The sequence below is a fragment of the Lolium rigidum genome, chromosome 3, assembly GCF_022539505.1.
Source record: "Lolium rigidum isolate FL_2022 chromosome 3, APGP_CSIRO_Lrig_0.1, whole genome shotgun sequence".
NCBI lineage: Eukaryota > Viridiplantae > Streptophyta > Magnoliopsida > Poales > Poaceae > Lolium > Lolium rigidum.
Genome location: NC_061510.1, coordinates 395,167,039 through 395,183,421, shown reverse-complemented (window position 1 = coordinate 395,183,421; position 16,383 = coordinate 395,167,039). Strand labels below are relative to the sequence as shown.

Genomic DNA, 16,383 nt, shown 5'->3' with positions numbered 1-16,383 from the left:
GGCTATCCACAACGTGACAGAATTTGAGCAGCTTGGGCTACCCGACCCCTCTCGCTGATAGCAGGTTGATAGTGATGATGACGAAAGTGAGCCTGAGCCCGCCGAGTCCGGAGACGACGATGAGACGGAAGAGTCCTCCAGTGGTGAGGAATCCGGTGGTTTTTAAGCCTCCATGGGACGTTGTAGCATCACTTCTTTTCTCCTTTTTGGTGTTTCAATGCCAAAGGGGGATAAGAAGGTTTATTAGGACTTGCACGGGATTTGCAAGGGCTGGGGCACAAGCATATGCGTTTACCATTTCTAAGAGCTTGTGTCCTCTTTATTGCACGGGATTTGCAAGGGCTGGGGCACAAGTATCATTTGTGCTTATTTTGGAAAAATTTGTTGTTTTTTCTTGATGTTTAAAACTTTGTTCTATGTGTGGTGGCAAGACATATTATTGTGAGACATATTATTATGGATTTCGGAATTCTATATGGTTGAGATTGTCATTATGGATGGTATGATCTTTATATATCTCAACTTGACAAGTGATATATCTCACATTGATGCATGGTATGATCATGAGACATAAGGCTTTCAGAATTATACATGGTTGAGTTTATCATTATGGAATGGTATGGTCACTATATCTCAACATGTATATCTCTTTGTCTCATATTTGTCATATGTGATATATTTACAAAGTACAATACAAGGGATAATATTAATACGGTATTATATACAAGGAGAGCTACTATACATGATCTAACAATGACAATGAAGAACTCATTTCTTCTCGGAGATCTCAAAGATCGAACAAATGTATTTCAATTTGGTGCGTCTGATTGGGAACAACAATGGATTGCAAGAAACCAAACCATATATATACACCAACACTCAAAAGGATGGATTAGATGTTCTTGGCGGGTCATACAGATATGCCAACAGCTCGGCCAATGATGGGAACTTCCCAATAACCATCACCATGGATTGATTCCTTTCATGGAACCGAGAACTACCCAACATACTAGTAAACATCGCCATTTACTCATGTCATTAACCATGCGAAGATAAACTTTCCACACTTGCAGACTTTTTTTTAAAGAAACACAGTACAAACATAGACGCTCACATACACACGCGTATACACTCACCCTTATTAACGCACACACGCACGCCTTATTCCTATGAGCACCGCGGGAAGACCGAGCCCACTGAATGAATATTTCACCTTTATGAGATACACAGATGTCAAACCTGAGGTTTGAAGCCCATGTTTATCTGCCACATGCATTTGTCTGTCCTTGAACTCACTCTAACATCTCAAATCGAAAGCATGATCTGCTCAAACACCTGGTTAAATTAACCGTGACAAGCTTTACCCAGATTTGGGATTTGGGATGTCCTTCCGTCAGGAGTTAGCTAGCCGGAACGGCAGAACAGAGTCCTCGGGGTTCTTTCTGCAACTTAGTGCCCGGGAGCAAAAGTAGCACTATCTGTGTTTACATCTCGTTGGTGGTGTCACGCTGATATAGCGGACGGGACAATCTGATTGCTTGCTCATATCCTGCTCAGTTCGCTGTCGAAGAACTTGAACAGGCTGCTGCAAGGGTCTAGGATGACCCAATAGTATTTGCTTAGACAAAAAGGAGGCACATATAAGCTTTCATGGAACAATCAAAGGACATGATATTCAAATCCTTCCTGAAGATTAAGATCAATGTATGACAGAATGATTGGCTGAGGTTCATCATCTATAGGGACCATCGAAAGATGACCTTTTATTGCTGTACCTCGAAGCTTTACAAGTTCATGCAACACAGTTTTGACCATTCTTAGTGGTTTGTCATCAGCTCCAGCCCTACACCATATGCAATGCATCTCATGTGACTGAAATACAACAGGAAATGATTGAAGAGATAAATATTCAAATCTAATGGGTCAGCACAGACCTCCTCCATATCTCTTCCATCCCAAGTTCTTGTAAATAAATATGAACACTCTGAAGAATGCGATCGAGGTAAGTGAGAATCAGCCTGAACGTGGACATGAATGCTGGTGTTCCTTTTCACATCAAGCTAGCCTGAGCCTCATGGAAAAATATTTGTCAACTATTATGTGGTTTGGGACTAGTTCCATGAAATTGTGCACGTGTTCACAAAAGAAAAACATGTATTTAAGTGGATTTCATGATGATTTCAAACATATTTCAGGTTGGTTTTGCGAACTGTCAATCGTGTTTCCGTGGCTAAAAGGTAAACTGCAGCTTGACAAATATCAAGTATGTCTCGCTGGATTTTATGCCAGTTTCACCAAAAACACATCGATTTGATAACCTATGCAGAGGTATGGATAATTTTTTTTCAAAAGTCTTAACTTAATGAGAGAAGAAATCAAGAAAAAAAATCACGGTTATTCAGGCGCGGACATGCACTACAGTACGACAATTTTATTTCCAAAACATTTCCCCCGCCACCTCTTTGCCCTTCCCCTTGTTCTTCACACCATCCTCCCAGTGCACTAACGGTGTTCTCCTGGGATGACACCCGCCCACTAATGGCATCGTGTCCCTGCAGTAGCTGTCTCGTGAGAAGAACTAGAATGTGAGGAACCTTGACCTTGATGCTTTGCTGCTTGCAGATGTGTGCCTATGCGGACTGCTTGATCCATGATCATCCATGCTCCGCGTCTCGAACCACCCAAAGTCATGCATATGCAATTGACCTGAACATGCCGAAGTTTGTTGACGTTGTCCCATTCAACATCACGTTCGCGCACCAGAGTTCTTCTCAACAATGCCAATGGTGCCTCGGACTTGTCCTCATGCCTCGTTGTCCTTCTTTTCATATCTTGTTTTAGTGCCTTTTCTAGAGTTTTAGCTACGTCACTATCGTCGTAGGATCTATGAACGTTGTCAGTTATCGCACATGGCGATGGTGCAGGAAACACAAACGCAAACACATTTTCTCGAATTTGTCCATCATGAGAGCCATGATGGGGTCACAAACAGAAAGTTTAGACACGGCTTTGGCGAGATTGTTGAGCCCTAGGGCCGCGGTTATATTTTCTCTTACTTTTTTTTTTTCTGTGTTTGCAGGCCTAGTTACTCCATCATTTCGTTGTAGTATCTGATATTTTCTGTAACCGTCTCGTTGGATGGGCTACATGGTGACGTAAATGGATATAAATTTGTGGCCCGCTTTTAAGCCCACAGTGTTCAGCTTCGTCACAGGCCTTGATCAAATGTAAACTAGGGCCGGGCCTCGGCCCGAGAAACTACCCTAGGACACCACGCATGCGCGCACCACTATATAGTCTCCCGGGAGCCCTCCGTCTCTAAACCCTAGCCGCCGCCGTCGCTTCCTCTTCCTCCCGCAAGCAGCGCCGCCCGCCTCCGGCTCGAGCTCCAGCTCTCCCTCCCTTCGACCATGGTGAGCGCCCCTTCCCAAACCCTAGCCCCTCGATTCCACAGCCCTCTCCTCTCTCGTTGACTGGTTTCTCGTTTCCAGGCGGATGCGGAAATCGACCCCGAGTTGGCGGCCGCTGGCCCCAAGAAGAGGACGTTCCGCAAGTTCAGCTACCGCGGCGTGGACCTCGACGCTCTCCTCGACATGTCCAGCGAGGACCTCGTCCAGCTCTTCCCTGCGCGCGCCCGCAGAAGGTACCTCTTCGAGCTTCGATCTACTGTGCTTGTTCCGTGACGGCCGTGCTTTTCCTGATCCGGTTCGCGTCCATGGTTTGTGTTTGGAATCGTTAGGTTCTCGAGGGGTCTGAAGAGGAAGCCGATGGCTCTCGTCAAGAAGCTGCGCAAGGCGGTGAGTGATTTGTGCGCTTGATACATTTGCTTGGAGCTTGATTGTGAATCATGTAGTTAACTGCTTAGATTTGTAGATCTGATTGTACCCTGCTCCACTTATGTTATTTCGCTGTCACGACTGAGTTATTAGTTACAGTATTAAGTTCACCATCAAATGGTAGATTTGTTAATTAGCAACTGCTGTATAACGTTGTGTTATTGTTTGTACGTTTCATAGCTAATTAGCTATATGGATCTACTGGACATGCTTAGGTTTTCTATTACCAATTGTGCGTCCAGTCTTGCTTGCGTTGGTACATTGTTAGTACGTTGGATTCACCATTTGCCCTGCTATACTTTGGTACGTTGGTACATTGTTGGTACATTGTTAGTAAGTTTAACATCAAATGGTAGATTTGTTAATTTGCCAGTGCTGAACGGCTTTTATTGTTAGTTTGGTTTATAGCTAATTAGCTATATTGATCTACAAAACATAATTTTGTTTTCTAGCACTGTGCGTCCAGCCTTGTTTCTGTTGGATACATGGATTGTTAGAACGATGGATTCACCATTTTGCCCTACTAACTGTAGTACTATAGGATAACATGTAATTTCCTCCTGCTAATTTAGAATTTACCTTTGTGCTTCACCACATTAATATTTAATATACTATAGTTTAAAATATGAGTGCACTGAACAGTAGCCTGCATATATTGTAACTTCATTATTGTACTCTTCTATAGTTTCTATAGGTTCATCTGTGTATGAAGTATTTCTTGTCAATTGACATGAGATATTTTTTGATGGCTCTTCGTTTGCTTGTTTCTTGTTAGATCACTGCCTTGTTCTAGTGTTTGTAGTTGTGCTTTTTTGTTTCGTATTAGATATGTTGTCTTAGTTCGTTTATTTTCTATGCTTTATCCATTTTGTTATATTTGTCTGCTTATGTTGCTATGTGAGTGAGATTGAGATGATGATACAATATACCTATTGGGTTGATTGGCCTGCATGATGGTCTCAATTCTGTATTTAGCTCTATCTGATCCATCTCTTCTGATTGATCATTAGCTTTGTCTCTTTTATAGTGTGAATGTGCTGAGTTAGTATTTGGTTACCTCTTACTGATTGTTTCGTTCAACTTCCATCTGCAATCTCTAATTTGATTTTGTGCACTCATGCTTCATCGTGTATTCTCTACTTCTATATCAGTAGCTCACCTGTTGATGTCTTGTGTGAACAGAAAAGCAATGCCCCTGCTGGTGAGAAGCCTGAGCCTGTGAGGACCCACCTTCGCAACATGATCATCATGCCAGAGATGATAGGAAGCCTTGTTGGGATTTACAATGGGAAGATGTTCAACCAGGTTGAGATCAAGCCTGAGATGATTGGCCACTACCTGGCTGAGTTCTCCCTCTCCTACAAGCCAGTCAAGCACGGGAGGCCCGGTATTGGTGCCACCCACTCCTCAAGGTTCATTCCCCTCAAGTGAGAATTGTCAGGAATGGCACTCTTTGGGCTCCAGGATTCAGTGTTATTATCTCGTTTATGTAGTAACTCTTGGTTCTGAGTTTCTAAGTATACCGTCCCTCTTAAGGAGCAGCAGTGTGTGAACCTTGAACTAATCTGTTCCAGATTTTGAAGTTATCCTAAGCTATGCTGAATGTTATCTGTGTCTCAGTTTATGTTTGCTTGATGGGATTCTTTCGTATGGTTTTACTCTTGATTGAAAGCCCAAAATTTATGTTTCATGGACCGGAAATTCCAAGTATGCCTGAAACCCCCATTTTGTGTAGTTCATAGCATGGGATGAGCACACCCACTTCATGTTCAAGCATGTAAGAATTCTCAGACAAAATATTTTTGGCCATACAACAGTCGAAGAAAGCATGTCTCAGTAGAACGCAACCTCTGAACCATTGGGACAGGAGTTGTCATCAAATCCTCTCGAAGGAAAGTTTTAACGTGTTACCCCACCGGTATCCCTTTCCCATAACTTGAGAAAGGCGGAATTCGAAGATTTTTAAAAGCGGAGGAGCAGAGAACTGGCACGCATCCTTGGCAATACAACGTCCATAGGCTGTAATAAAATTTCACCCTGTAAATAAAGCCAATTGAATAGAGTCCAAAGTAAATGCAGGCCAAAATACAATCCATTGACATTTCAGCCTTGAGTTTTTTTGTATATATGTAAGAGAAATAAGCATTAAATAAAATCAGAAAACCATGATATTCACGATCATCATGTAGGATTAGCGCTAGATGGTTTACTCTGTTTCTAACTCTGTTACTCCTTCTGTTTTGCCGCGTGTAGTTTCTACCAACCTATCCACAGTATAAACGGGAAACTATGGGCGAACCTAAATGATGAGCCAAATTTCCTACGCTCTCGGAAAAGCCAGGAGTACACTACTATACTATGCATAGCGTGAAGTGCATGAGTTTCTGATTAAACACATGGAAGTAAATTCAGCTCTGATTTTGATCTGATTCCATAACTCCATTTGCCTTGATTTTGCTTTTGAGGGACGCCGCTTGCCACCCTACTAACGAGGTAAATCTGGGAGTACACACACGTACAATGCAGAAAGTGCACAAAGTACACTTAGAAGTCGTTTGGAAGCCAAGCTTTCATTTCGTTTGTAGCATTTTGAAATGAATACATGTATTCATTTCATTTACATTGTAATTTCAAAAATAGACACTTGTTTGGTTGCCACAGGAATTGCAAATGACAACAGAATTCAATATTGAATTTGTAGAGGCTTCCATAGAGAATCGCAAATGACAGGTCTCAGCTTGGAATCGTGTTTACCCATGAAGTCATTTTGCTGGAATTCATAAATGAAATGATGGCCCAATTCTGTGGCAACCAAACAGCCCACCTATGGAATTCCAAAATGAATTCCAGGATTCCAGGCCCAAATGATGGATACCAAACGACCTCTTAGGAATTTCACTAAGTACATGAATTACATTGCATGAAGTACACCGAATGAAAAACAGGGAGTATACGAAGAACCGAACTACAAAAGTACACGCACATTAAGAATTAAAGTACAAAAACACTAGCCGAAGTACTTTGTATAAAAATAAGAGGTACATTACATAGAAAATGGAGTATAAATTCACGAAAGTACAAGCACAGAAAAAACGGGGTACAATCACACATAGAACGGAGGAAAAGTACACTGAAACAGTGTGCTAATACACTGAAGACGGAGTGCTAGTATAATGAAAAGTAACGTACCACTGACTGAAAGAGGGGTACACTTACACTGCAACTCGTAGTACAAAAGTACTAGTTTTGGAAATAAAAGAAATCGTAAAAATTATTAACATGAGATCTAGTTTTAAATGCAACCATGAAATAATTCGTAATTCGGAAGAGAAAAACGTGTCCCAGTCCCGTTTCTCTATCATCTTCATCCCACCTTTCTTCTCCTTGCGATATTTGGCCAACATGCAGACACCCCGTGGGGGACATGCGACACTTGGTAAGGAGAGAGCATACATGAAAAATAAGACCCACTTGGCGAGTAGTAAGTCATAAGAGGGACAAACTTTTGCAAAAGTAGAAATTACCGCGCTAGTGGTGTAGGGGATAATGCTACGTCCTTGTATAGGAATTGCTATGGCTAAAAGTTAGCATCGTTGCTAGTTGAAATGAGAGTTACATGATATTATTGAAACATAGAAGCGAATAAATATATTATGTATATATAAAAGCTCCTAGAAAACTGAAGGATGTTCAGAGAGAATTTCTTAAACCATTGTCTCTAAGAACATGTCGACATCCGAATGTATAGAGTTTTTCTGAACACACCAAGGCCTTGTTCATTTTTTAGTGTATTTAAAAGGATCGAATCCTGAAAAATCTCCAATAGTTCTTTTACCAAGCTGCATTTGGATGGAATAATTCCGAGGTATCTCTAGAGAGCATCTTACTTTTGCATAGATTAAAACTCTCCACTAGTAACTGAAAAAGTATTTGAAGAGATTGAAAGGGATTTGGTGAATGGGATGGATTCACTAAACCCTCCAATCACCAAGCTCCTTAGGCGCGGAAATCCGAGAGAAGTGTGCAAGGCCTAAAAATCAATCTGGGTACTTCATAAACCTTGTTCCCACAATTAAGAAAATAATGAAAAACCTTGTTTCGGGAACTGCTCACGGTGAACATGTTAGGTTCTTCGTGCCACTGCGTTGTGCTTAATAACAACCGTCAACCTCACCTCATCGACCACTTTGCCGGACTTGTCGTCGAACATGTCATGGGTGATATCCTCAACAGCGAGGCCCTCATCCACAATAGCGCACCGCACGACGAACTCGTCGTTGGAGGTCGTGTCATGCGGAGCCCTCTCCTGCGCTTGCAGTGTTACCGTCACAGTGCACTTGGATCGTGGTGGCAGAACACCGAATCTGCGGCTCTATGTAGTATTGCAGTTGCCTTGTCATTTACGTATGGAGAAGCTGATCTTCTGGTGTTGTCTTGGTGGTGTCAGTGTTGCTGTTTCAAGTTTTTATCTCTATAACGGAACTTTTTTTTAATAATTTTTCTCTTTTTTTTTGGCTGTGTGCATCCTTTATGCCATTAGGGCATGATGTTGTTGTAGAGGCTGAGTGTAATTGGTATCTCCGCGATATTAATATATGCTCTTTATCGAAAAAAATACAAGCTCCTAGAAAACTGAAGGATGCTGAGAGAGAATTTCTTAATCCATTGTCTCTAAGAACATATCTAAGCACACTAAGGCCTTGTCTATGTTTAATGTATTTAAGAGGATCGGAGTGGATTATCTCGAATCCGAAAAAATCTCCAGTAGCTTTTTTACCAACCAAGCCGGATTTGGATAGGACAATTTCGAGATATCTCCAGAAATCCTCTGGCTTCTGCATAGATTAAAAATCTCCACCATACTAGTAATTGGAAAAGTATTTTAAGAGATTGAAAGGGATTTGGTGAAAGGGATGGATTCACTAAACCCCCCAATCACCAAGCCCCTTGGATGCTGAATTACGAGAGAAGTATACAAAGGCTAAAAATATATCTGGGTACTTGATAAACCTTGTTCCCACAGTTAAGAAAATAGTGAAAAACCTTGTTTCGGGAACTGCTCACGGCAAAAATGTTAGGTTCTTTGTGCCACTGCGTTATGCTTAATAACAACCGTCAACGTCACGGTATCGACCGGTTTGCCAGGATTCTCGTCGAACATGTCCTGGGTGATATCCTCAGCAGCGAGGCCCTCATCCACAGCAGTGCACCGCACGACGAACTCGCCGTTGGAGGTCGTATCATGCGGAGCCCTCTCCTGTGCTTGCAGTGTTACCGTCACAGTGCACTTGGATCGTGGTGGCAGAACACCGATCTCCGGCTCTGTGCAGTATTGCAGTTGGCTTGACATTTCCGTATCGAAGGCGACATAATCATCTGTTACGTTTGTTAGCTGGAGCGAGCACGGTATCTGCTTGTTTATCTCGAAAGGGAAATTTAGCTCCAGTGGGTCGATGTCAAGCAGCTCCCAGGGGTAAGGGCTTATCTGCATGAGAAGATTTCACACTTCATAAGTACCAAATAATCTGAACTAATATGTCATGCGCTGATATTTCTGAGAAGACAAGATTACCGGGCCAAAAAGATAGTCATCGGCATCATTGATACGTTCATTCGTACTTTCCGTTGCGTTAAGCATGCTTACTATTTCCCGTATACAAGGTCTTTCCTTTGGGCACTCTGACACACATCTTAACGCAATTTCAGTGCATTTAGTTATTTGTTGGTAGCCCAGTGCTGGATGCTTCATTGATCTATTCCACCTGTACCTCCACTTTCTAAGCACCTGTCATTTCACAGAAAAATCGAAAAGTCCTTTTTAGCTCCCAAGCCACTATGTCACAGTAGATTTTTAGGGGCACTTTTTTTAGAGGCATAAAAAATATATTTAGGGGCACTTTGACATTATTGCGTGAAAAGATACGATCTTTATAGGCATTTTTTCTTGAATGCCTTAAAAAACTGATTATTTCAGGCGTTTTATAAAGTGCCTGGAATAATATGATTTTTTGAGGCACTTTTCAAAGTGCCTGGAAAAATGCGTACCCATTTTACAAGAAACCACTTTTCAAAGTGCGTGGAAAAAAATGCGTACCCCTATAAGGAAGTTGTTACTTTCACACCGGAAAAGAAAAGTCCCGGCCCTCTTCCCCTGCGTGTTTCTCTCTTTGCTCCGAGCTCTCTCCCGTGACCCCGCCGCCTGCGTCGCCGCTTGGTGATGTCCCTCGCCGGCCACTCGGTCTCCCCGCTCGCTGGCGTAGATCCGGCTGTTCCTCCTGGCCGATCCAGCTGTTCCTCCCGTGCACTCGTCCTCACCTTGCCTCGCCCCTGCCCTATTCGCTCCCCTGCTCGAGCCCTAACCTGCGCGCGCCTCTCCAAATGGCGGTTCCCGCTTGAACAAGGAGGTCGCCGCGGCTGATGGAGGAGCACCTTGACAAGGCCGTCGCCTCGGCCGCGACCGTGTCGCCCTCCATGTCCAGGGGATCGGCAGTTGCTCGAGGCGACCACAACCGCCTCGTCGTGCCCTCCTCCGCGTCCAGGGGATCGGCGGTTGCTCGAGGCGACAACAACTGCCTCGTCTTGCCCTCCTCCGTTCTCAAGGTCGTCTGCTCCGAAGGTGACGCGTTTTCCACCTCCTCTCCCCCACATGACACTACACGGGCTCATGGCCTGCCCCCTCCTGACAAATCCATTGTGTTCTGATGCATTTAGTAATGAATTAGGTTGCTGGGTTGTGCAGATTTGAGCGCTTGCAGCAAGTAGGTTTTCTGTGATTATTGTGATTCACCGATTTGGATCAATCGATTGCACTGTGTTGATTGCTCGCCCACTGTTTGTGATATTGTCTAGCTGGGTAATGCTAATTACTGGTAATTTTGTCTTAACTGTTCTATCTATTTTTTTATGGTGCTAACTGCATTCCAAATGATTTAACCTGCGTTAGGTGGAATGTGGTAGCGCCTAACTTCCCTAATGCACATGCAGCCCCTCTTGCATTGCTTCAGTAGATATTAGACATTTGGTACCAGAATTGGTTCCATAACCAGCTCCTGTATTTTCATGGAACTGATCGGCTTTTTTCCATATGTATGTTCTGTCTCTAGCTTACTTATACTAGAGATTTATAGCTGATAGTAACGTTTTCAGGTCCTACCTCTAAATTCACGAGAAATTTATGCCACTGTTTAATATTAACCTTTTTTTTTACTGTTTTCAGGTACGAAAATCTCATGGATCAAATAAAATCTTGCTACTTGTGCAAAGAAATGTCTGATACCTTTTCCTCCAGTAGTGTAGAATATATAATGGATATTCATTACTCTCTTTTGTCCTACTCATATTATGGTATCAATTCGTAGTGTTAGGAGTGAATATGGACTCTGGACTGCTTTTCTTGCATTTTTGGTCCGTTTTTTGTTCGCCGTTCTAGGTACCGTTACAGGAAAGATCCATACATCCTGCTAAAATTAAGTAGGATATCTGACAAGACATGGAACTGAGATATGTTCCTTGTGCATTTGCATCAATGTATTGTAGGTGAACTGGAGCTTGCACTGTCGACAATGCTGCCCGTCACCGGCGGCTTATGGTACTGATGCCATGATGATAGAGGAGGTAAAGGCTAATTCACAAGCTGTAGAAGTATACATTGTCTCAGGTATGTAAGCTTGAACATCAAGTATTTTGGCATAAAAGCATCAGTAGTTCTGCCATGTGATGTTTCAGGTCTTTGTTATAGTTTAGATACGGTTTAAAATGTGGAGAAGCCTTGACAGAGACTACTTACCTTGTTTTGCCCAGCTAGCTGGGTTATAGCGGATTGAACTACTGAATTGCTTGGGTTTCTTGACTGTTGTGTTGCTGTATGAAATGGGAATGAATTGATAAAAGTTGATGATTTGATTGTGCGTTTCTAGTCTTTGCTGCCTTAATTACTGGGAAGTTTATTGTGCAGCATAGCGTCGGTTTGCATGCCCTATGTTGTCCTCGTGGACCTGGGAGAGCTTGAATTCTTGCATATTCGAATTGGTACAGGGTTATCAAATCTGAATATTTCTTGGGAGTAAACTTACCAAATCTGCATATTCGAATTGCTCTAGTGTGTGTTCCCTATGCTGTCCCTGCTGCACTTCTCTTTTCCCAAGTAAACTTATCTCTGTTGACCTTGTTACCTTCCGTAGAGATTCATCTCACATAGATTCACAATTTCAAATGTTTGGTGTACTGGGAGGGTAGTTGCTAATAAACATATATGTGTCATTGTTCCTAAATCTGCATTTTCCCCTTAACCACATTGTTTGTTGTGATGCACTTAATCACTTATGGTACATTTGTGCTGCAGGTTCCAAACTAAAAAGAGAAGAAAACTGAGTGAGGGCATATAGTGGAAAGCATGGATGTGGCTGTTGTCGAGCAAGGTCATTGAAGATATAGCTTTATTGGCTGCTTGTAGAATTGCAACAGTTCAGAAAATATGTAGTGGCAAGCATAAATCTGTGTTGTAATATACCTTTATTGTCTGCTTGTAGAATTGCAACAGTTGAGAAATTATGTAGTTACAAATTGACTGGATTTAGTTGTGAATAACTTGTATGTAAACGATGGAACTTGAGTAATGTTATGAATGGATAAAGTTGAATGCTATATTACTGAAACTATTATTTTTTGAGGCATTTTTGATAGTGCCTTAAAAGATATATTTTTAAAGGCATTTTCAATAGTGCCTTAAAAGATCTATAAATGCCATAGCAAAAGTGCCTTAAAAATCTATTTTTAAAGGCATTTTCAATAGTGCCTTAAAAGATCTATTTTTAGGGGCACTTTTCAATAGTGCCTTAAATGATTTTTCCCTACACTATTTGATACAACACTTTTTAAATTGCCTCTGAAGATCTTTGAAGGCACTTTTGCAACTTTTTAAGGCACTTTTTAATGCCCCTAATAATCAACTGTGGTGGCTCTTATAAAAAAAAATCAAACACTACAACTTTGAATGCAAAATTATATGACTATATATAGGTGGCTACTTATATGATGAAGTTTCATGGAAATATACTTTCATCTGTGATATAACAAAAAGACAAATTTGGGGAGCAAAGTACGATTTTTTTTTTCATTTTTAGAACCACAATTTTTTTTGATTCTTGTGTAGCCAAAATAGAATGTATTATTTTAAAAAAACTTTGCATGTGTAGATCGCATTAGTATGTACCCACGAGAAATGCATATTTTTTTTAAAAAACATCTGAATATTCTTGTTTGATCTTTCTTATAAGAGCTACATGGAGCTCGGGAGCCAAAATGCTGCACTGCAATAACGTTCCTGCAATATTTTGTCAAAACAAAATGCATACCTAGCGTTTATTAATTACCTTGCGTTTGGGGTTTAGTTGAATTCAAACTCAGTAACGTTTGACCATATACAAAAGAAAAACATGAACATACATAATGCCAAATTCATATAATATGGAAATATATTTTAAGTTGATTCTAACAATATTGATTTTATATTATAGATGTTGCTAAGCTTTTCTATATATTGGGTCCAACTTTATAAAACTTGACTTCGACTATACTTAAAATGCAGGGTAGTTATAAACGGAGGAGTACAACATAGTGCATTAGAACAGTGAGAACTAGATACACTCTCTATATCGCATTTCAAAAATTTGTACGCTTTATTTAGGGTTACTAGCGTGCACTTGTGGCATGCTAGGTACATTGTATTAATCCAAATTTCACACTTATTTTTATTTGACTAGCAAGGTGAACCTCTCAGGTGCGAGTACATCATCAATATGCTGTCAAAACTATTCATATTTTTTTGAAAGCTAAGTGGCGGGGAAGACATTCACATCAAGTTTTACTTAAAAAATAATTAAAACCCAAATTCACGCCTCTGGTCACTTGAACATAGGTGTGGCTTGGTCATACATCCACTCGCCTATCTAAGTGAGCGAGACTCCCTTCTTAATATATATTTATATATTATATGATAATAAACATGCCATAGCCACTAAGACTTTGAAGTTATACAATATATAAAATGAGATTATCAATACAAAAGCACATGTGTAGGTAACATATATGATCATTTTATTTTTTGCGTCGATTCTCTATTCCAATCGATCATATGCGGTTTTAGTATAAAATATATTTGATACCTTACACACATTTTTGGATGGAGAACATCCTGGTTGAAAGTACACAACCATGAATTAATACTTCTTCATGTCCTTATAATACATGTTAAATATTATGACCATACATTGATGAAATAACAAAATTCTAACTTATGAACTACCATTATAATAATTTATCCTCACATATAGGCAAGGCCAACTAAATAATGATTACTTTTGTATTTTTTTACTTTATTGTTTCAAATACCTTTTCTTCTCATTTATTGGGTAGTACGAGAGAAAAGAATTATGGTATTTTCATTAAGCTCTCCACCTTAACTCTTCGGCTGACGGTATAGTATGTGTAATTCGAATGAGCTTATCCTTTAACATGGCATCAAATATTTTATCGCATTTGGCCACATCAAATGACTAGCTTCAGTAGCCTATGTCTGGCAGGGAGATCACATAAACCAGCATATAATACGCCGTTTGCTCTGTGATGCCTCACACAAAGACATGCAACAACAGTGATGGTATTGGATCCCCAAGAAATGTGGACGGTCGGGATAGCGAGTTACCTACTCGTACGCGTACTCGAACATTTCCCCAGGTGCGACCAAGCCCAAACGTGCAATGGTGGACGGGCGGACGCAGGTGCCGTGCAGGTGCGGCGGTGGGTGACCGGGCCCGACTTAGGCGCTGGGAGCATGGAGAATTGGAGATACGGCCGGGCGCATCGGGTGTAGCATAGGGCAAGGCGACGGACGAGCGAGGCCGACCACACGGGTCGAGCGAGGCCATGGGGCTTTTCGTGTAAGGGCATATCCAGCGGTGCCACGCAAATCGGATGCTGAGCGACTGTTTGCATCCGCTTTGATCGCAGCGGCACGACGCAAAGTGACCGGGCCGTCCGTGGAGACGTAAATCTAGCCCAAATATGCGTTAGGTTTGCGTCTCTGCGGACGCTGCGCGGACGCGCAAAGTGTTTGCTCCGGTCTCCACCAGGCTCGCATGGCAGCGAGCCTGCATCGATGGCATCGCTTTGGCGGCCATCGCTTCCGCGTCTGCGCCGCAGCCTTCGCCATGAATGCTGCGGCTGCCTGTTCTGCGCGTGCACTGGCGGGCGGCGGCTGGGCTTCTGCGGCGCCTTCAATGGCATCGTATCCCGCGCGCGGCCGCCCTTAAAAGTCCACCGGCCGCGTTGCTCGTACGCCCACAGCTTCACTCGCACCACAACCGCCGCTGCGCCATGGGGAAGAAGAACGACTTCGAGGCCTTCGGCAGCGGCAGCAAGAAGGTGGCGCTCCCCGTCACGGTGGGGAGGCTCATGCACGGCAAATGGGTGCCGTGCGACGCCTGGTCCGGCGTGCAGCTGGCTGGCGGCTCAGCTGCCGTCGGGTGCCCATCCCTCCAAGTACCTGCGCGTGAGCCTGATCGGACCGCGGAGATCCGGCGCAGGAGGCGGTATCTGCCGCCGGACCTCCGCGCCGATCCGGCGTACGCCATCGAGTCAGAGCTTTGGCGTACGTACCTGTCCACGGAGACGGACAACAGACGAAGGGCTGGCTTCATGGGCGACAGGGATTATCCCTTCGGCCCTGCACCGCCGGCTCGTCGTCAGCAGGCGCCGACGTGACGTCAGCAGACGCAGCAGAACGACCGCGAGGACGACGACGACGACGAAGCCTACGCCGCGTACGACGACGACGACGACTACATCGAGGCGCTCGCGTACCATAGCGAGGAGGTGAAGGACGACAGCGACGACTACGTTGCTCTCGTCTTCCACGAATGGCAACAGGCCATGGCGGAGGGCCGGAACTTCGAGTTCCCCGACAACATGACGGATGACGAGATGGCGAAGCTCGGCCTCCTCGTCTCCGAGTACGACGCGCCTGTGCAGCCGCCGCTGTCATGCCGCCGGGCCTGTCGGCGGATGAAGCCCTTCGACAGGCGCTCCTGGACTCGGCGGCGCCTCCTCCACCGCCGCCATAGCCTTATCCCTGGGCGCCTCCTCCACCGCCGCCACAGACTTATGGCTGGGCGCCTCATCCGCCGCCACAGCCACAGCCCTGGGCGCCTCCACCGCCGCCACAGCCGTAACCTCCTCAACCTCGAGCACCGCGAGCGCGCCCGGCGTACGCTCCCCCGCATGGCTACTGGCCGTGGGACATACCGGAGATCATCGTGCTCGACAGCGACGAGGAGCAGCACGGCCACGATGCGCAGCAGTAGGGGTTTAGGTTTTTTTTTTTATGTTTTAAGTATGTAAATTATGTTTCAGTTTTAAAAAAATGATTCGTCCTAAAAAATACGTCGTGCCGCTGGAGCCACCCCCGATCCAAACGGACGCGCTGTCGATTTCGACCAAAAAGGCCGACCCAAACGGACGTCGCGCCGCTGGAGATGCCCTAAGGATCTGA

At 43.5% G+C, this 16,383-nt stretch overlaps 1 protein-coding gene and 1 non-coding gene across 2 annotated transcripts; both read left to right on the top strand.

Annotated features, from left to right (window-relative positions):
* The first annotated feature begins 3,310 nt into the window (after positions 1-3,310).
* LOC124700843 (40S ribosomal protein S15-like) lies at positions 3,311-5,471 on the top strand. The gene is made up of 4 exons (XM_047232907.1): positions 3,311-3,413; positions 3,492-3,643; positions 3,740-3,797; positions 5,019-5,471. Exons 1-4 carry the CDS (start codon positions 3,411-3,413, stop codon positions 5,265-5,267), a joined length of 462 nt encoding a protein of 153 aa, XP_047088863.1. The 5' UTR covers positions 3,311-3,410; the 3' UTR covers positions 5,268-5,471.
* On the top strand, positions 4,742-4,827 carry LOC124704984. Its single transcript, XR_007003836.1, has one exon. It is a non-coding gene; the product is annotated as a small nucleolar RNA Z102/R77 (small nucleolar RNA).
* Positions 5,472-16,383: the final 10,912 nt, after the last annotated feature.

What these genes read in the sequence shown, in the direction of transcription:
- LOC124700843 (XM_047232907.1), top strand. An exon ending in CCTGCGCGCGCCCGCAGAAG is followed by an intron (nt 3,644 to 3,739) that starts GTACCTCTTCGA and finishes TGGAATCGTTAG; the next exon opens with GTTCTCGAGGGGTCTGAAGA. An exon ending in TCAAGAAGCTGCGCAAGGCG is followed by an intron (nt 3,798 to 5,018) that starts GTGAGTGATTTG and finishes TTGTGTGAACAG; the next exon opens with AAAAGCAATGCCCCTGCTGG.